Below are 20,651 nucleotides of genomic sequence, written 5' to 3'. Positions count from 1 at the left end.
TCTTGTTTCCTGCAATATTAACCTCCTGTGTACTGAGCACTTTTTGTATCTAGTAAAAACAAGTGTGGCTAGGAGCTCAGCTTTTAATGTGACTTAATTTTGATTTGTTTAAATGTGAATATCCATGTGAGTTGAGTGGCCACTGTCTTGGTGGTCTCTGGATGAAGACAGTTTCTACATGAACATGTGAACATAGGCCTGAACTACTTCACATGTGTTCCTGAAGCTGGTAAGGCCAGATGGAGGTGGTTCCTTCATGTATGAATGATGACTATGCCTGTGCAAAGAGGCTGGTGGGGTCAGAGGGCTCGGGGAGACCAGGGCAAGCCAGGGGAGAGCATGGAGATTTTAAAAAGAGCAGGAAGAGAACAGAACACAGAGTGTCCCAGGCACAGATGCAGGGCAGAGGCAAGGCATGGGTAAGGCTGGACAGGGGAGAGGCAGGTCCCAGAGAGTGGAGTGACCAGGGCCCAGACCAGATGTCACTGGGCTCAGGCTCCAAAGATGCAGCTCTGAGAAGAGGTGGTGATTAGGTCTGACAGAGGGGTCCTGGGACCATGGGACCTGCCTGTTCATCCTGCCAACATGGTCACACACACAGCAGGGTCCATCTGCCCATCACTCTCAGTCCTGAGTCAGTGCAGGAAGGCAGGCAGAGTTCTGCCATGAACCACTTCCATGTGCTGGACTACAGCGGGATTGGGGTGATAGGAAGGGAGTGGGAGGAGAGATGGAAACTCAATTACAAACCTTTCCCCCAATACTTATGTTTGCAGCAGCAAGAAAGCAAAGCAAAACTCTCTGAGTCACAGCCAATGACACAGAGCCCACCCAACATGCATCAAGATGGGATACACGTGCATTTCATCTTGAGACACCACACATACAATATGATGCCATGTCTACAATGCAAATGTGACGGCAAGTGTCATGGGGCTACCCACAGCCTTTGATGAAGCGGATTTATATGTGGTGCTTAACTTTTAGGGCAAGAATAAACACCAAGAAAATAAATGAACACCAAGGATTTACTAGAAGTATTAGAACAAATGTAATAGAGTTATATTATTAAAAGTATAATAGAAAAAATCAGAGAATATGGCAAAACGTGTACAGAAAATTCAATCTATGCTCTCTGTAGTTGCTGTAATTTATGATAAGTTTCATGCCAGTCGGTGCTGTGCTGGCTGGTGTAGCAGTTGCCAGCCATGTGTAGCTCCTGAGCTCTCGAAATGCAGCCAGTTTAGCAGGAGCTGAAACTTAGCTGACTTAATTTTAACGAATTTAACTTTAAGCAGCACAGCTAGATCATTGATCATCATTTTGAAATAAAGATTGTATTGAATATATTGCACCAACAGCATAAAACAGTGAAAGATACTAAGGCACTTCAGAAAGACCCTGGGAAATCTATTTAAAAGTTTTTGAGCCAGGCTCGGTGGCTCAGCCTGTAATCCCGCGCCTTTGGGAGGCTGAGGTGAGTGGATTGTCTGAGCCCACGGGTTCGAGACCCGCCTGGGCAGCGAGACCTCATCTCTATAATAAATCAAAAAATCAGCTGGGCGTGGTAGCGCATGCCTGTAATTCTGGCGACACGGAAGGCTGAGGCGGAAGGATCACCGGAGCCCAGCAGGTCGAGGCTGCGGTGGCCAGGAGCAGCCACTGCACTCCAGTATGGGCGACTGAGTGAGCTCCAACTCAAAAAAAAAAAAAAGTTTCTGGGAAACTCATAATTAACTCCAGAGACCATTTAATGAACATCCCAAATGATCAAGATTTAAAAAGTTCTGAATCCTCTTTCCATAAGTATTACTCTGGTTCACATATCAGGTAACATTAGCAAAGAACTTTAAAATACACCACAGCCTTTGTCTAATGCACATTAAGAGTACGTGTAGATGTCAACACGTACAGGCTCGCACTTGCTATCAAGCATGCCGACTGCCTGCTACCATCTCTTAATGCTGGCAACAGCTAACAGTTTTCACCTGTGACAGTGCAAATATTTTAAGTAAATCTAACAGAAAGTGGGAATTTGCGACAGGCTCCTAGGAAAGTTAAGAGAGTTGGGTGTGCCCAGGGAGTGCCCTGACTAGTTAATCAAGGCACATGTGAGAGTGCCGGGGTGGAGTCCGCAGGGAGCGTGGGGGTCTCACTCGCAGCACACTCGGAGAGCCAGCCACCCCTGGGGAGAGCTTCACTTTTGAGTGGACTGTCACCGCACTGAAGTGATGGCCGGTCTGGGGAAGGGAAAGGCCACATTCTGCCAGGTCCACGTTTGCACCGTTTGCACCGTGGGACTCCAAGGCTGAGCGCCGTGGCTGCAGCTGCCTCTACTGAAACTGCCTGCAAAGCAGGGAGAGAGAGAAAGGCACACAATCCTAGGAAAACTCTCAGCAGGGGCCAGCAAAAGGGATCTGCCCACAATCACCACCCTTCAAGGTCAGGGGAGGCACCTGCAGCTTCCCAGGGAGGAGAGGGTATGGATGGGGCCCTGGCAGAGATGTGTATGTTTGTGGTGTTCCGTGCTGACAGGAGGTGAAGAAGAGAGTGTGGACAGGGCTCTATTAGAGATGTACATGTTTGTCGTGTCCTGTGATGACAGAGGTAAAGAAGAGAGGTGTAGACAGAGGCCCACTAGAGTCATATGTGCTCCTGGTGTCCCATGATGATATGAAGTGAAGGAGAGGGTGTAGACAGGGCCTTATTAAAGACATGTGTATTCCTAATGTCCTGTACTGACACGAGGTGAAGGAGAGGGGTGTAGATGTGCCCTATTAGAGACTTGTATGTTTCTGGTGTCTCAAGCTCACAGGAGGTGAATTAGAGGGTGTAGACGGGGTTCTATTAGAGATATGGATGTTCGTGGTGTCTCATGCTATCAGGAGGTGAAGGAGAGGTGTGTAGACGGGGGTCCTATTAGTGACCTGTGTGTCTGTGATGTCCTGTGCTAACACGAAGTGAAGGAGAGGGTGTAGATGAGGCCGTGTTGGAGATGGGCAAGTTCCTGGTTTGCTTTGTTGACATGAGATGAAGGAGAAAGTGTTAACAGGGCTCTGTTTGAGATGTGAGTGTTCGTGGTGTCCTGTGCTGACACTAGGTGAAGAAGGGTGTAGACAGTGTTCTAACAGAGATGTAGTTATTCGTGGTGTCTTGTGCTGACAGGATGTGAAGGAGAAGGTGCAGATGGGGCTCTATTAGAGATGTTTGTGTTCATGGTGCCCCATGCTGACCGGAGGTGAAGGAGAGGGTTGAAGACGGGGCCCTATTAGAGATGTGGGTGCTCCTGGTGCCCCATGCTGACATACTCCAGCATTTCCCTTGCCCCCCTCATCAGTGTGCGAAGGCACCTTGTGCTCTGGGCCCAAGTGCTGTGGTCGCAGGCTGACATGCTCAAATCCCATCTGCACGTCGGGCCCTCCTCATCCTGTGACAAATAGCTCCTGCAGAGCACTGACAGCAAGACCTGTAACATCTGCAGATACTACTTCAGCATGTGCCAACATGTCCTACCCTCTAATGTGAACTGTATTTGAGATGACACACCTTGTGGACACTCAGAATTTCTGTTACACTCAGTTCATGAGCCATAAAGTCCACAGTGATATCTTCTGTCTTCAAGTTTCTGTTTATACATATCGTGAACACTCTAGAGCTCACTGTTTCTACAGCTAAGCATCTATGTGATATTTATTTTATTAATGAGAGAGAAATTAGTTCCTCTACTCTGAGCTAAAACTAAAGGGAAATGCATTCAGTGTTTATGTGGCTACAGAAAGAGCAGAGGAACATGATGGGGTCGAGCAGAAGGGCCGACCTGCCACCTTGTGTGTCATTCAGGAGTAAGATCAGCTGCTTTTTTCTCACTTCAGAGGCAGGAAAAGCTTATGTTTGAATGAAGCCTTTTTTGGTTCTTACTTTCAAAAACAAGCATTTTATCGTTTGAACGCTAGGGGGCATGTTTGCTTCTTGAAATGAAGGGCCTTGTCTATGATCCAGTAGGGAAACATGTTGAACCTATTTTGGCTTGTCCAGCATGGGCACTCGAGGCTCATGACTGGGCAGGCATACTGCTCCATGTGGATTAAGTGGAGTCATGTGTGTCTCATACACAGCAGGTGCTCAAACGATGCCTGCTCCCTTCCCAGGTTCCTTCTATGGTTTCGCTTCAAGACAAAGACGGACATGTCCTCGAGAGGCAGGCCGCTCACAATATGTGCTTTTCAGAGTCAAGTGCGTCAAAACCACTAGGACTTGCACATTCATGTTGGGAACCATTTTCTTTCTGAATTCATGACATATTTCTGCTTTACTTCGACTGTAGTAATGCTCACAAAGGTATCCAGCTTGTTTACTCTTCTTTAAGGCGCACGTCTGTCAGTATAGAGCCTCTTGTTCTTCTTCCTCCCCCCTCTCTTTGCTTATAAATGATCTAAACAAACATGTATGGTAGTACAATGGGGAAGCCACTGGCAGCAGTGACACTGCTCGTGACAAGTTAGTTATCCCTAGGCAGGCACGGGACAGAGTAGCCAGTGTGAACGTGCCTCCCTCAGAGGGTGGTGCAGCTTAGTCCACTGTCCGATCATTTTTCCTTTTGTGATTTGTCTGGTGGGGACAGGCGGGGAGGAGGAGAAAGCCCTGGCTCTGCAGTTGTTGGCTTGGGGCAGTAAGCCTGGGCCAGCAGGCATGGCTGCAGCAGCTACGTCCACAGGGGCCCATCAGCTGCCTCTTCCTGTCCAGCTGGGGCAACAGGGAGAGGCTGATGTCCTGTCATCTCTGATTTCTGGCCCCATGAAGAGTTCTGTATGCCAGTTCTGAACACCTGGTACCTGTTTTGTGACTGACACACGAGGTAGCAGCCCCTAGTGATGAATCTGGGAAGGAAGGAGAGCTACCCTTGTCCCTGCCCAGAAAGTTAAAATCATGCAGAAACTTTTTCAGAAAGTTTTTTTTCCAACTTCAAATTAGTCATTTCCTGTTGCTTAACTTTTTAAAAAATAGAGACATACGTGTTCCTGGTGTCCCATGATGACACGAAGTGAAGGTGAGGGTGTAGACAGGGCCCTATTAAAGACATGCATATTCCTAATGTCCTGCACTGACACGAGGTGTAGGAGAGGGGTGTAGATGGATTACCCTATTAGAGACGTGCATGTTCCTGGTGTCTCAAGTTGATAGGAGGTGAATTACAGGGTATAGATGGGGTTCTATTAGCGACGTGGATGTTCATGGTGTTTCATGCTGTCAGGAGGTGAAGGAGAGGGGTGTAGATGGGGCCCTATTAGTTGTCCAGGCTGGTCTCAAACTCTGGGCTCAAGTAATTCTTCTGCCTTGGCCTCCCAAGGTGCTGGGATTCAAGCATGAGCCACTGTGCCTTGGCCATTTCCTGTGACTTTTGAAATACCTGGCTTATACCTCATATAGCACTCATGACTCTGACAGGATTTAGGCAGCCATGCAAGCATTCGCTTTCCTGTGGGACTGCATCCTTTTAGGAGAGGCATGTTATTGTTAAAGTATTTCAGCCGGGCTCGGTGGCTCAGCGCCTTTGGGAGGCTGAAGTGAGTGGATTGCCTGAGCCCGCGGGTTCAAGACCCACCTGGGCAACTTGGCGAGACCTCATCTCTACAATAAATCAAAATGAGCCGGGTGTGGTAGCGCGCGCCTGTAGTTCCAACTACTTGGAAGACTGAGGCGAAAGGATCGCCGGAGCCCAGCAGGTTGAGGCTGCGGTGGCCGGGAGCGGCCACTGCACTCCAGTCTGGGCGACAGAGTGAGACTCCAACTCAAAAAAAAAAAAAACCAAACAAAAAACAACAACAAAAAAGTATTTCAGAAGTGCCTGTTGCTAACCTTATGCTTTGCATGTAACAGACTCAGTAAATGTCAAACTGAATGGCATGGTTATATACCTCACTAAATTATACCATCTAATTGCCAACAAATTTAGTAGAAAAGGAAATAACTGTCTCTTATTAGATACAAGTTAACTCAAGAAAATTTATCTGCTCATGGTTCTGGAGGAAACCTGTAGAGGACCAGGACTGAAGAGGAGCTCCCGCTATGGCTGGGCCTCTGTGGCTCTTCTAGTCTCCCTGTGGCTGATGGGCCAGGCTCTTGAGTTTTGAGGGGAGTTTTTATATAATCCTTCTGTCCTCACTAATCATAGAAATCCTGCAAAGAACACAGACTAAAGACCAGCATTTTTCTGTTTCTAGTTTTATCAGAGATGAAGTGTAAGACAGGGAGGTTGAGGGATCTACCACCTTTGCATGGGACCTGCTGGTGTCTGGCCTTAGGGAGGGAACTGGGAAACCATATTCAAAAGCTCTACACATGTTTCTAATCTGAAATAATAGTATGAAAAATCATCACGGTGTAGTAACTCCTGGAGAGAGGCACTATTTTGTCTTCTTTGGTCTCTCCAGGGCCTAGCCCACTGCCTTGCCATGTGGCATGTGCTCAGGGATTATTTCTTAAGTGAATGAATGAATGAATGTTATTGCTTCTCTGTCTGGTCCCGTCTTCTTCTGTGAAGACACGGAATGACACTGCTCTTGCTTAACGGTACAATGGCACTCAAGCAGGCCTTGGATGTGCAGCTCAGGGGGACAGACCACAGGGTGACCTTCAGTCCATGAGGTCTTGTGTTGGGGGTAGGACAGACTTACAGATTTCCAGAGCCTGGAGGCAGCTCTGAGGACAGACGGGTTTTGCAGCCACTCGAGACATTTAGTAACAAGAAAATTTACACAAAGCATCAAACAGGCAACCTGTGTCCAGTTTGCCCCATCATAACAGGACAATTCTCAGTGAGAGACTTAATATCATGGTTTTTGTAACTATATAGCTAGAATCAGAGTAAAAAGGAAAAAGTTTGGTTAAAACAATTTTTTTTCAAAGAAAGTCCTACTAAAGTCCCTTAAAGTTTCTACTAACTTTTAAGGGCTCTACCAACCAAACTCTAGAGAAACAGCTTGAGTGGCAACTTTATGCATTTATTCTAGTAGCAGGGCTCCCAAAAAGAAGTGTGGGTACAATAATGTAGTCAGGGATACTCACACTCTCACTCTGAAAAGGGTTTAGGAAGTTGCCCCCCATCTCACCATCGTCCCTCGGGGTGCCTGGCTGGTTACTCAGGCTCATGTTGTTGGGAGAGTTCTGTGAACAAGATTCAGAAAACAAGGCATTGCTGAGGATTTCAATTCCCTCTTGTATAGTACTGTTTCAAAGACGGACACTATGGTAGCATCTCTAAGGGCAGAGTGTGCCTGCAATTTGTACCATGGATGTCTACCATAGGTTCTAGTTCACCCTGTGCACTTAACAAGCACAAATGCTTTCCCAAGTAAAAATTAGCAACAAAAATCCTAAAATAACCCCCCCACACACTCCTTTCTTGGTCTCAGAATCAATATTTACTCAATTTCCCACCCTCAGCTTATATAGATCCTGGAACTCTGGAGAATTTAAACCAGCCCCAGTGGGCATGATGGAGAGACCCTACTCTCTGACAAGTCTTAGGGAGGATCACTCCCTTGTTATGCCACCAACCAAACATCACAAGATCCCTGTTTCAGCAAACATTTCCCTTTAATTCTACAGGCAGCATATGCACATTACCTTGTCCATTATTATATGAACCATAAGGAAAAAGAAATAGTGACCATTGCAGTTAAGCACAGAGACACCCGATGACTTGGGAATCACCCTGAACTTGGAGAGAAGGCAGCTCAGAAGTGAAAAGCTGCAGAATGCTTTCCTGTCCTGCATTTAGGAGTTGACTGAAATGTCCCTGAAGGTAAAGTGGCTGCTGCTGGTAGCCCAGTTACACAGTGAGTAGCAGGGCACGGCCACGGTCTTGCTGCTATAAAATGCGGGCCACATCAGTGTGTCTGGCACTGCCACAGTGAGACACACGGGACGATGCTGGCACATATGCATGTTTATATAGCATCACAGCTGTGGAGGAAGGGACTCTCTCAAGGTCCAATTTATTACTTTTAAAAAAAACCCTCCAGGATTAAACATTTTAATTTGTTATTTCAAATGGAAGCAAAATGAGATTTTTTCCCCCCCTGGGCCATTGATATTTACATTGTTTTGGAATAGGTTTTTAGATTTTGTAAAGAAAACTGCTCAGAGGATTTTGACTTAACTACAAGTTATGTCATAGACATTGTACTTTCATGAATGAGTTAATCCCAGAAGAAGATGGGCTTTTTAAGAATCTGGTTAAAAGGGGAGAAGCTGGTGAGATGTGCATGCACACACAGGGAGGGTCTGAGAACGAAGTCCTCTGATGCCCATGGGCACTCTCATGCCAACAAGCCCGGGACTGAAAGTCACACCTTAGTAGCACCAAGAAGATTCTAGTTTTGATAAATTTTCTTCTGGAAACGATAGTTACCCAAGTGTATAAAAAGCAAATATACTTTGAGACGAACATGCATATCTTGATTTCCTGAAGCTAATTTAAGCACAATTTAACTAAGTACATTATTTTAGAATTCATTAACTATTAAGATTGACTTAGCTCAAAAAGGAAACTGAGTTTATAAAAAATATTCTAAGATTTGTCCATCATCTATATGTCCTTAAGCAAAAGTGGATTTGTGTCATTCTATATGTAATGGAGAAATCGACAATGTTGGAATAAAACATGAACCATGTGAGGAAATACCAGGATGTACCTGGCAGCTGCACATCTACATGGTCAGATGACAGAAAGCACAAGCTTCATCCTTGGGCAGCGCCCACACCTGTGGGATGGGTGTCCTGCAGGCATTTCTGCCTATTGGGAGTGGTGAGTCTTCACTACGCTTTTGCTGTATGTCCCTTCTTGACTTATAACTTGGAAGGTTTGGCTAATATCAGATCTGACTCCTGACTCAGCGTTGATTTTAGAATACTTAAGGTTTGAATAAAGGCTGCATGGCTGGTGTCTTACTCCCTTCAAGACACTCGCACTGTGTTACACTGTTTCCCACCTGGTCTCCCCACATGTGGTGGCTCAACGCCAAACACTCCTTTTGGTTTCTGTGGGGAGGTTTCAGGATGTTGAGGGGAACATTAAAAGGACACATCAACATATGAAACTGAGACAATATCAGGCTCTGAAGCCTGCTTCTCCCAACTTACTGGACTGCATTGGAAAACCTGAAGTGATAGGACAGTATGTTTTAAAACCTGAATAATCTCTGCAACACGTAAAAACAGCAAAAACTCACTGGGAGTCTTAGAGAACCATGCCATCAATGATCACTGTTGACACAGTGGTGGCATGGGCTACAGAACCACTCGATGTCGGCATCTGAGGGGCAGCTAAGGTGGTGGCTCTGGAACCCAGCCTGGAACAGGAGAGGGTGGTGGCTGTGAACTGCATGTGTCCCACTTGGCTGGAGTGATACCAGGCAGTGGTGGTTGTGAACCATGTGTGCCTCACGTGGCTGGAGCAAACTAGGCAGTGTCTCTGGCAAATGTCGTTATCAAGGCAAGAAAGTGTATATGGAACTCCCTCGGGTTGGTCAGTGTGACCAGAGACCCAACAGAAAACACGAGATAATGCAGGTAGAGATGGTCTTTAGCTATGCCAGGCATGCTGGCTGCAGTTTCTGGTTCAGCTAATGTGAAGTTTATTACCTGCTTCAAAAATTTAGTTTGAAACAACAGAGCTAGGATTATAGTGATTCTATCTTCACGGGATTTTATTATAATCTCATTTACTCTTTCGTCAAGTTGGAAGGTTTTTATCTTACTTAAGCTCTGATGCCATATGTAAATACTATATATACATGTGCATATATTTACACATACACAGCACACCACACACAGTCTCCCCGGCTGCCACATGTAACTTTTAAACTCTCTATCTCAGATTTTTATCTTGCAGGGATTCTTCCATATCTTCTCTTAATAGGAAGCTATCGTCCCTTTCTCTTATCCTCAAAAGTTATTCCAAACTTTCTTTAACTTTGGTAGTTTCTAAATTTAAAAATTTCCAAATTAAAAAGGTGAGCACTTGTAAAATTCTGGCTCTGCCTATAATTAGGGTGTAATAATATTGACATTATCTGAAGCCCTTTGGTAGTGAATTTTGAATTGATTTCTCATGGGCTGACAACAATGAGTTTTGTAGAATACTGTTTGACTCCACTGGCCCCAAAGGGCAGAGAGTCATTTTCCCGTGGGCACAGCCGAGCTAGGATTAAGGTCAGCGCACCTAAGGTGACAGCACTGACGGCCATTCATGCACTCCGGGAAGAGGGCAGGGTCTCTGATAGACACCAGAGCTTGACAGCTTAACAGCTTCAGGTCTTGGTAATTTATTAAACATGATATGATCACATGTTGCCTACTTGTATGATTCTTTTTTCAAATTCAGAAATATCTCAATGTGAATGCAGGATTTCTTGAGGGGCTTTCCTTCTAAGAAAATAAACCATGCTTCTCTGTACCCTGACCATAAAACAATCCTAAGGAGAATGCTTGTGTTCCATTGATTAAATGGTGACTTCTCAGTTACAAAGGAATACAAGGAATTTAGTATTTCATTTTTAAAGGCTTCTAAATTAAATAAATATAATTAAATTTAAATTTTAAAATTGAAAACAAATATCTAAATTAGATCAATTCTGCAGTCTGAGAAAGACGAATGTGGGTTCTGACAAGTAACCCCCCACTGAGCAAGCAACAATTCTGAACTTCTTCCTTGAGGGTATGACTCCATTGGCTCCTGAAATGGTGTTAGGATGTGGCCGCCAGGCTGGGCTCCTGCTGTGGCCATGGAAGACTTGTGTGAAGAACATGAAGAAGATGTCTAATGTCTGTGTAGCATTGCACAGTGCACAGCCCATGCGTATGTTCACACTTGGTCCTCAGCATCCCTTATGAAGCAACCAGTGGAGGAGCCCAGTTCTATGTACACCTAGACAGCTACACCTGTGAGACTCAGATGCCCAGCACCTGTGGGTACAGCCACAATGCTAGGCTTGTTGAGTCTCAACTCAGTGCTCATCACACACACAGAGTGGATAAAACAGAGCATGCAGACAGTAAAAAGTAGAACAAAAACTGAAGTAGTAGTAATAAACAACATTTAAGTGAAGTAAAAAGTTTTTTTTAAAATATGCAACACTGGCCTTGACAAAATACAGATTTAGCTGAAGGACCGTGTAGATACACAGGGACCCAAGAAGGATTCTCAACAAAGTTACTAAGTGGTTATGGTGAAGACTGTCTTTTTATTTTGAGTCGAGGTGTCCCTCTGTCACCCAAACTGGAGTGCAGTGGCATGATCACAGCTCACCACAGCCTCGACCTCCTGGGCTCGGGTGATCCTCCTGTCTCAGTTTACTGAGTAGTTGGGACTATAGGTGCACACTACCACACTTGGATAATTTTTTGATTTTTTGTAGACATGGGGTCTCCCTCTGTCACCCAAACTGGAGTGCAGTGTCATGATTACAGCTCACCACAGCCTCAAACTCCTGGACTCAAGCGATGCTTCCATTTCAGCCTCCTGAGTGGCTGGGACTACAGGCACATGCCACCATGCCTAGCTAAGTTTTTGATTTTTTGTAGAGATAGGATTTCTCTATGTTGTCCAAGCTGGGCTTGAGCTCCTTGAGCTCAAGTGATTCTCCTGCCTCAGCCTCCAAAAATGCTGGGATTACAGGCGTGAGCCACTACACTTGACAAGATTGTCTTTTGATTCACAAACAAGAATTACTAGAATAAAGCTAGGATGAAAATGAACAAGCCCAAGAAGCAAAAGAAGAGAGAGGAGAAAATGCTAGAGACAGCGGGATGCATGTTGGACAGAAGGTGGGCAAGAGGGGTGGTGACTGTGCCCCAGAGGGAAGGCTGGAGACATTGGCTGTGAGGGAATATGGTGGGAGAAAGGGTGGGTGTACCGTGTCCCTGCTGTGGTTGCAGGGAGAAGGATGCTGTTGCCATAGACCCGTGTGTTGTCATCACCCAAGTCGGCCAGGGTTGAGCCTGGAGCCACTGAGTGGGCCGCTCAGGGATGGCCACACAGGAGTATACCTGCAGGTGCAGAGTCATTCCAGGACTTGTTTCAGTGGCACGTCTGTGGCACAGGGCTAAGTCACCTGTTAAATGCATATGTACTTGGTTCTGGTCTCCTCAGTTACACTAAACTGCTTGAGGGCAGAGACCATTGTCTTGCTTCTCCTGGATCTTCAGAGCCTACATGATGCCTTGGTGACTAAACATTGACTCACTGAGGAACTCCTGACTGAGTGTAGCCACTGGGGCAGAAGCCATCCCTCGCTCATGTCAGGATATGTTCAGATACATGTGGTGCCTTAGAGCATGAATGTTGACTGACCGAGGATCTCCTGCCTGAGTGTAGTCACTGGGGCAGAGGCCACGTGTAGTTAAAGATGTGCTTTCTGTCTCCTCACAGTGTACAAGGCAATGCCCAGCACACAAGAGTACACATGGGCAGTCAACTAATGCCCAGAGAAGAAGCTCTACACCATCGGACAGAAGAAGGTCAGGAGTATCAGACAAGACACAAGGAACCCCTGGTGCTGGGAACAGGGTGGGAAGGCAAGCTGAGAGGAAACAGCCACAGACCACAGGAGGTGGGTTGGAAGGCAGTGTCCAGCTCCTCATCACTGCCTTTCATAAGATGGGCAAGCATCCTCCTCTCCAGAATGAACTCACATCTATCTGTCCAGTGTGAAAGGCTACAGGCTGCTAGGGAAAATTTAGGGAGAGGGCCTGAAGTCATCTGGAGGGTCCCACTTTGTGTAACTAAGAATCATCTCTAGATACAAGAAGATCTTCTCAAATGAGATGTGAGAAATTTCACTGGGATCCATGAAAGCCACTTCAGCCACACAACCATGGCCACAGACCTCCGGGGCTACCCAGGAGGCCCTGAAAGGCCACACAGGAACTCAGTTCTAGAGACAGGCTCTAAGGTCATGACTTCTCACAGGTAAGGGGGTGCCTGCTGTAAACAACTACTTTTAGCAAAGAAAAAGAGCTTTCTGGCTGTTCCTAAACACACCCCACCATGCTATATAGCTCAAGGGCAGCAGGGCACAGGGGATAAGTCAGGATTCTAACTACACTTGCTTTCAATTTGGAGTCTTAATTTAAAACATTTTGTAGTTCAATCTTATTTTATTTTCCTTGGCATCAGGTATTTTACATTATTATAAATGAATATAAATTAGAAATAGAATTAAAAACAAAGCCATCCTATAATGAGCTTCTCCATTTACAGATACAAAGTAGACTTCTGGCGTCACTCTAGTAGTAGTAACAATTAGTTCTTATCAGTCATTCTAAATATATTTGACTTGCAGAGGACTATTTAAAATTCGTCATAATCTGGAAAGTATTTAGATATCATTCCTCAAAAAAATAAATGGCATTTTAGCAAAGGATTAATGATACTCAAACTACTAAAAGACAAACACAAACATGCTAACAGAAGGCTCACTTTCCTACTGTACCAGCCTAGCCTTCCCCCTATCACTTTCCTCATTGGGTCTGGGGCCCAGAGATGACTGTGGGAATCTGCACTGCTCAGTGAAGACCCTCTGAAAGACCCACTGGACGTTCACATGCAGGGTCCTTGGGACACAGGAACAATGTTCTCAAATGCACTCTCCTCACAATTCTTTAGACATCTTCACATTTTCAAACGATTATCTAAGCTCTGCCAGTTTGTTTTACACATATGTAGCATCATAATGTGATTAAGTTGATTATTACTTGGGTGTCCATTAATAATATGTAGTACATTCCTTAAATGAATCTTAGCATGTTTAAGTAAAAGACTGACTTTATTCTTTCCCACAGATAATATACACTAATATGTAAACTTCCAGTTAACTATCCCTAGCCTCCTGCTTGCAAACTCTTCTTCAAGAACACAATCGATAGGGCTACTCTAGTAATCTTATGAGAGTTACATGTGAAATAAAATTTTGATGAAAACAGCACAGAGAACAAACAGGACTCACCTTGGAAATACTGTCCATGTCCCCCGAGCCTGACGCAAAATATGAGAAGAAAGCCTTTATGAGGTAAGATTGCATTGATAAGTCAAATACTCCTTCAATTTACATAAACAAAGTACACCATATGTACTTTCCAATGAACATCTCCTGAGCTTTTGAATCTTAAAAACCTCCTTTTCTTTACATACTTTCTTTTACATACACTGTATGGTGAATCACTGTCATCTGATGGTAAATGCAAGGCAGTCTGTCTAGTTTCTAATAATCTATTTTTTAAGTGGAAGAATGAAGAAAACCACTGTTATCATAAACTCCTGAATGTGAAATATTGGAAAGGTCACACAAGTCCTACCCAACTAAAAAACTTAAAACGTATATACAATATATATGAGAGATATCTACATGTATTTTCTGAAAAATGATGCTGTAAATCTGATAAAATATAAAGAGAATACTTTAATGGTATTTGACAACGTTCTGAACCATATTGTTCTCATAATATTACCATAATAACCTAAAGCAAGGTGTCATCAATAATATTAAAAAGTCAACAGCAACTAACAACCATGGTAATCCTTCAAAACTAAAAATGTTTCCAAAATAGAATATTATATTTTAATTTTGATTCTTGGGAGAAATGTACAACCAATATCAATTTCTTTTCTTATATAAGAAATAGAATCATATATTAGGTAACAAAGAACAATAATTAGATTCCACAATGTTAGCTTTATTTTAAACTATTTTATTATTCTTAAAAACTAATTTTCCTGACATAAAAATAGTATAACATTTTAACAGCATAGCTTTCAGTCAACATCACAAAGTTAGGGCTTACAGACATGATTAATTTGTATATAAATAGGCACAACAAATGATTACAGGCCAAACGCATCTATCCAATCACATAGGTAAATAAATATGCACAGTAATGTTCACTATGGAAAGTGATGAACCAGTTATTGGGCGTGTGTGAAATGCTTCTGGAAACTCTCCTAGTGAATAAATACATCTGAGAGTCTTCTAACTATGATCAAACACCAACTTTTTGTGAATAATTCTACAAATAAAAAGACTAGAAGTGGAATCATTTTGCAATACATTGGAAAATGCAACTCTAAAAGGGTGCTGCCCGCAGACCACAGGAAACACTTCTCTGTGATGTCCACTGAGGTCACCACTAGCCATACATAGCCATGTGCACCAGCTGTGGCTGCACCACTGGAGAGCTGAATCTCACATTTCATTTAATCTAACATTAAAATAGTCACACATGGCTGGCAGCTAATGTAACTGGACAGTGAAAACCAAGAGTTTGAAATCTATTCATGGTAAGAATGGACCCTAAAAAGCACAAAAGTCTATAAAAGCGTTGCAAATAATTTCTTGATTTTGTAGTTACTTGAGTTTTCAAAGTATCAGAGGGTAGCATTTCCTGACCTTGGGTGGGGGAGGGAAATCTGCTTGTAACCTAAAATACTTGTGGGCATACTTTTGCACTTAAGAAAAAGATGAACCCTTTCCAAAAGAAAAACAATGACCACAGCCCACTTTCAATGTCAATTTCTGAATTAGTTTATGATCATGCCACTGAAACTGAAGCCCCCCTGAGGCTGTGTCTGCAGACCTCTGGAGACAAAGAAACCCTCTGGCAGGACACACTGTCCCTGGTAAGGTGTGCTCAGTACATGCTACAGCAGCAAGTTTCTGCATCATAAAACGCCAGATTCTGACAGGTTAAATGAATACCTGTGAATCTGAACTAGAACAGTTCTCACTTTTGGCTTTCAAATGATCGCCAGTTATAATAACCAATATGTTGTCGATGAAACTATCAGTATGAGGCAAAGGTTGGGCATTTTAATAGGAGCAGCTGGCTGCAGAAAGACTTTGTAAACCAGGGCACCCACCATGCAGAACTCAGGTTTTGCTCTGAATATACTCTGAACACCAAGTTCAAGTCCTTACCTAGAGAGCCGTTCATGTGATGGGACTCCATGCCTGCCAGGCCACCCATGGGGCCATCTGACCCAGGGCCCATTGGAAACTATTTGAAAAATGAAGAAATAACTATAATCACACTGAAAACAATGGTTTGTCTCAACTTCACAATATCTATATTTAACATTACAAGACACTGCCACACGTATTTGCATTCTCAAGTTACGAAGATTCTTTATTTGATCTTTTCAGTCTTGCGCCTTCATCGCCTGGACTGCCCACCCCTCTCCCAGCTTCTCTGTGTTCCAGATGTTTAGGAGAATCCTCACACATGTCCAATTTTCTTCTTCCGATATTCTCAACTAGAAAGCATGTACATTCCAGAGCAAATCAGACGATTGCAACCTCTCTATGATCCTGACAAATTTTCTATTAAAAACCTAAGGTAGTTCTCAAGAAGCTGCTAAAGGTGCTGCTTATTAATAAGAGCAGTACAACATAATTATGCCAACATTAACATTTTTCATAGCAAACAACCTATCTTGGTTCACATGGACATCATAAATACTTTCATTTTATGGGTTAGATACACTTAGTTCCTTGGGGGTGGCCGAACACAGCTAATTCTTGGCGGTCTCAACGATGTCACTTTGGTGACAATCAGACATTCCAAAGCAGTTGTTAGACATTTTTTAAGCAGTGGAATTATTTTTCTTTTCTCTTCTGGTGAAATCTGATGCTGAAAGCCTGGCACACAAGAGATGTGAACAGATGTGCCACGCTACAGCTAGTGTCTGAGGGCCCACCTGTCCACACCGTCTCTCCTTATTCTCCTAGGATACTCCTGAGGACACCTGGGTGAAGACAAGTCATCTTGTAACTACCCCACCACCACAGCAAAGATGGCCTAGGAGACACACTCACTTCCCATTTCCCATTTCCCATGCCAGAAGCACTTCTCCCATGTCATGTGGTGCAGAATACTGCCTGTGGGGTGTGTGTGTGGGGTGTGCGGGGTGTGTGTGTGTGTGTGTGAGAGAGAGAGAGAGAGAGAGAGAGAGAGAGAGAGAGAGAGAGAGAGAGAATGAGAATGGGGCAGTGGTGGAGACCAATCATGAAGGCTTTGGGGGAGATCAAACTGTCTCCAGCCAATTCCCTGCATATTATCTCCTCTGCCTGGGAACGGGAGGACTTTCTGTTGCCACATGCACACAACCATGTGTTTATGCATCTTCCCAAAAGAATGCCAATTCTGCTTGGTAAAATTAAGTGTCTAAAAGCACATGAACTGGCTTTCAGTAAACCACTTGGAATACATATACCCCACTGACAAGTCAAAGAGATTGGCTCTGAACTTACTGGCGTTATTGAGTCTTTATTAAAAGCACAGCTAGCTGGGCTCGGTGGCTCAGCCTGTAATCCCGCGCCTTTGGGAGGCTGAGGTGAGTGGATTGCCTGAGCCCGCAGGTTTGAGACCCGTCTGGGCAGCGAGACTTCATCTCTACAATAAATCAAAAAATCAGCCGGGCGTGGTAGCGCACGCCTGTAATTCCGGCTACTCGGAAGGCTGAGGCGGAAGGATCACCGGAGCCCAGCAGGTCGAGGCTGCGGTGGCCGGGAGCGGCCACTGCACTCCAGTCTGGGCGACAGAGTGAGACTCCAACTCAAAAAAAAAAAAAAAAGCACAGCTGAGGTTGGGTGTGAGAAACCATGCTGGTGAGTCCAGGGCCGTGGACACTTATCTGGACCCATGGCGTTCTCAAAGGCAGTAAAGCTAGGGTACGTGTGTTGGGTTGGCTTAGCACAGAACGTATTCATCTTCTGACTTTTCTTTGACTTCTGCTACCCTACACATATGTGCATGAAATATAATCTGTTATAAATATTTTTGTTAGCATATAGGCCTTCTATCATAGATAAGTATCTTCCTGTGAGCTTTTGTGGAAAAATCACAACCAAACTTTAATAACCCAAATTCTTCCTGTAATAACACTCTCAGCCCCTTAGTTAAATCCTAGATTTCATATGCTAAAGAACATCCTAATTTATTTTCAAGTTTATCAGGATAAAAAACATCATAATGAAGAACTCTAGTGATGCTAAAAATGTGGTAAACATAAATGTTTATCCGTGACCTGTCATTTTCAGTCAGTATTAATCATTAAGTATTTAAGATAGAGTAAGATGACATCAACATCTAATAATTGATTAGGTTCAGTTTTACATTTAAATTATATTGATATAAAATTTATGTTACACAAATATATTATGTTTTTTAAACCAGAGCACATAAAAAATTGAACTTTTCTGACATCCAGTAAGCTCAATAATAAAATATGAAGTTTAAACAATATATTCAGGAAATAAAAAGCACTCAGAGTTTGAAAATCTTCAAATATATTTCAAAAATAAATTTAAAGATTCATATTTACATTAGGTCTGTTGGGTCCAGGAGGTACTGCGTTCATTAATGTATACATGTTATCTCCAGAGTTGGTTGAATCTGAAACAAAATATTGCTTAATTAATATTCTTCTTTAGAATCTACGCCCAAGTCATCACAAAGTGATAATCAAAGACAATTTGGATATATCTACCTATCTCTCTACACATTGGCTGCCACACTTGAAGTTGTCATTACCAGTCATTTTCTCACCCCAAAATACTCATTCTGAGGTCATAATCCAGGTATAGAAGAGGAATAATCACTTAAATAATTCAGACAAGAGGCACATTATTTTAAAGTCTAAAAAAGTAATTTTTCTTTTAAAAAAATATATTTTTTGACTTCTCTAAGCCATTATATGTATACATACGATGGAAATCTCTTAAAATTCAAATTTAGTAGCTTTTCAGTTTTCATTATTTCCTTAGGTTTCCTATACATAAATTTAAAAAATAGTTTTTTCAGTTAACAGTTAGTAAAAGCTGATGAAATATCCTGACTTAATGCCACAAGAGATTAGAACAAGACTATACAAATGAAATAAAAAATTCTTTTGTTTGTTACTAAAAGTCAGTTTTCTCCAGCACAAGTTTTGATGAGCACTTTTTTCATTCATTTTATTCTTGATTTGGTATAATAGAAATAAGTCTCGGGTATATCCATATAAGAATATGTAACATTGTGTAGTATTTTTGAAAATTTACATTTCATGCCTATTAGCTTATTCTAACTGAGGCCCTGAGCATGTCTTTTTAAATGTAAAACCTGGAGTTAATGGCTAAATATTTTACATTGAGAAAACACCAATTATAAAATAGGGTTTTCTGTATTTTTCACATTATACAGTTTTCTTTAATATAATGTAGTAGGCCTCTCTATTTTGAAAAAAGATGTGTTTCAATGAGTTTGTATTGATTCAAGACAGAAAGTCAAATCATTAGCTGTCACGGCAGCAGCCATAGGTGGGAATCGGGCAGTTACTCTTCCTCTTCCTGTGTGATGACATCATAGACACGAACACGTTTATGCCTTGAGTGTGTACCGCTTACAGAGTGGATATGATGTCATTTATCGGTTGGTTGCCAACAGTGATCCATACATCTAAATATGTTTTACTTCTTTTTTTTTTTTTTTTGAGTTGAAGTCTCACTCTGTCACTCTGACCTGCTGGGCTCCTGAGATCCTTCTGCCTCTGCCTTCCAAGTAGCTGGAACTACAGGCATGCGCTACCACACCCGGCTAATTTTTGATTTATTGTAGAGATGAGGTCTCGCCAAGTTGCCCAGGTGGGTCTCGAACCTGTGGGCTCGGGCAATCCACTCACCTCAGCCTCCCAAAGCGCGGGATTACAGGCTGAGCCACCGAGCCTGACTAAATATGTTTTACTTCTAAATGAATATATCAAAATGTTAAAAAACAGGTGACCCCTCAGGGTCACCCCTTTTTGTTTATGCCAAGTGAGGCCCGGCCTCTTTTTGTGGCCTCAGTTCTTTTATATCCTGTGTATGCTGCCCTTCTATCAAACTGTAGTGGGCAGACTGCTTACTTTCCCTGAGTATGACCAATCTTCCTGCCTCCATATTTTTGCTCCTTCTTCCTTTGAATACCTTCTTAAGTGCCACATGCTGAAATTCTACTCACTACTGAAGGCCATGGCAAAAGTTACATCTTCTGTGACATATTTTCCTGGTATTTGCAAGTGCCTACCACTGAAGGCTGCCTTTTGTTTACTTAATATTTTATTGTCTTATTCTTCCTTCCTGCTTCTAACTAGAATATGATAAGCTCATTGAAAGAAGGAAAAGGAGCCAGGCTTGGTGGCTCAGCCTGTAATCTTGCGCTTTGGGAGGCTGAGGTGAGTGGATTGCCTGAGCCCGCAGGTTCGAGACCCGCCTGGGCAACTTGGTGAGACTTCATTGCTACAGTAAATCAAAAAATTAACCGGGGCGTGGCAGTGTGCACCTGTAGTCCCAGCTATTTGGAAGGCTGAGGCGGAAGGATCGCCGAAGCCCAGCAGGTCAAGGCTGCGGTGGCTGGGAGCAGCCACTACACTCCAGTCTGGGTGACAGAGTGAGACTCCAACTCAAAAAAAAAAAAAAAAAGAAAGAAGGAAAAGGACCGTGCCTTATCCACCATGTGTACTACGGATAATAAGTATCTGCTAACTTAGATCTACCTACTGGAGTAAACTCTCACAACACAAAGTTAACTTTCAATTCTTGGGATGCTTTTTAAACATAGGAAAATTTCAAATAGCT

At 43.2% G+C, this 20,651-nt stretch overlaps 1 protein-coding gene across 2 annotated transcripts in view; it reads right to left on the bottom strand.

The window, feature by feature from the left end:
- Positions 1 to 20,651, bottom strand: part of SSBP2 (single stranded DNA binding protein 2) — a 200,490-nt gene that overhangs the window by 969 nt on the left and 178,870 nt on the right. For both annotated transcript variants that reach the window (XM_021710439.1, XM_021710440.1), the window contains 4 exons: positions 18,380 to 18,450; positions 15,975 to 16,053; positions 14,010 to 14,038; positions 7,066 to 7,164 (listed from right to left, as the gene is read on the bottom strand). In XM_021710439.1, the coding sequence (XP_021566114.1) occupies positions 7,066 to 7,164; positions 14,010 to 14,038; positions 15,975 to 16,053; positions 18,380 to 18,450 (278 nt within the window). The remainder of the gene's footprint in view (positions 1 to 7,065; positions 7,165 to 14,009; positions 14,039 to 15,974; positions 16,054 to 18,379; positions 18,451 to 20,651) is intronic.

This window comes from Carlito syrichta, unplaced genomic scaffold, assembly GCF_000164805.1.
Source record: "Carlito syrichta isolate Samal-C Ts95f unplaced genomic scaffold, Tarsius_syrichta-2.0.1 Scaffold288979, whole genome shotgun sequence".
Classification (NCBI taxonomy): domain Eukaryota; kingdom Metazoa; phylum Chordata; class Mammalia; order Primates; family Tarsiidae; genus Carlito; species Carlito syrichta.
Note: the sequence above shows the minus strand (reverse complement) of the source record. Positions and strands in the feature narration are given on the sequence as shown.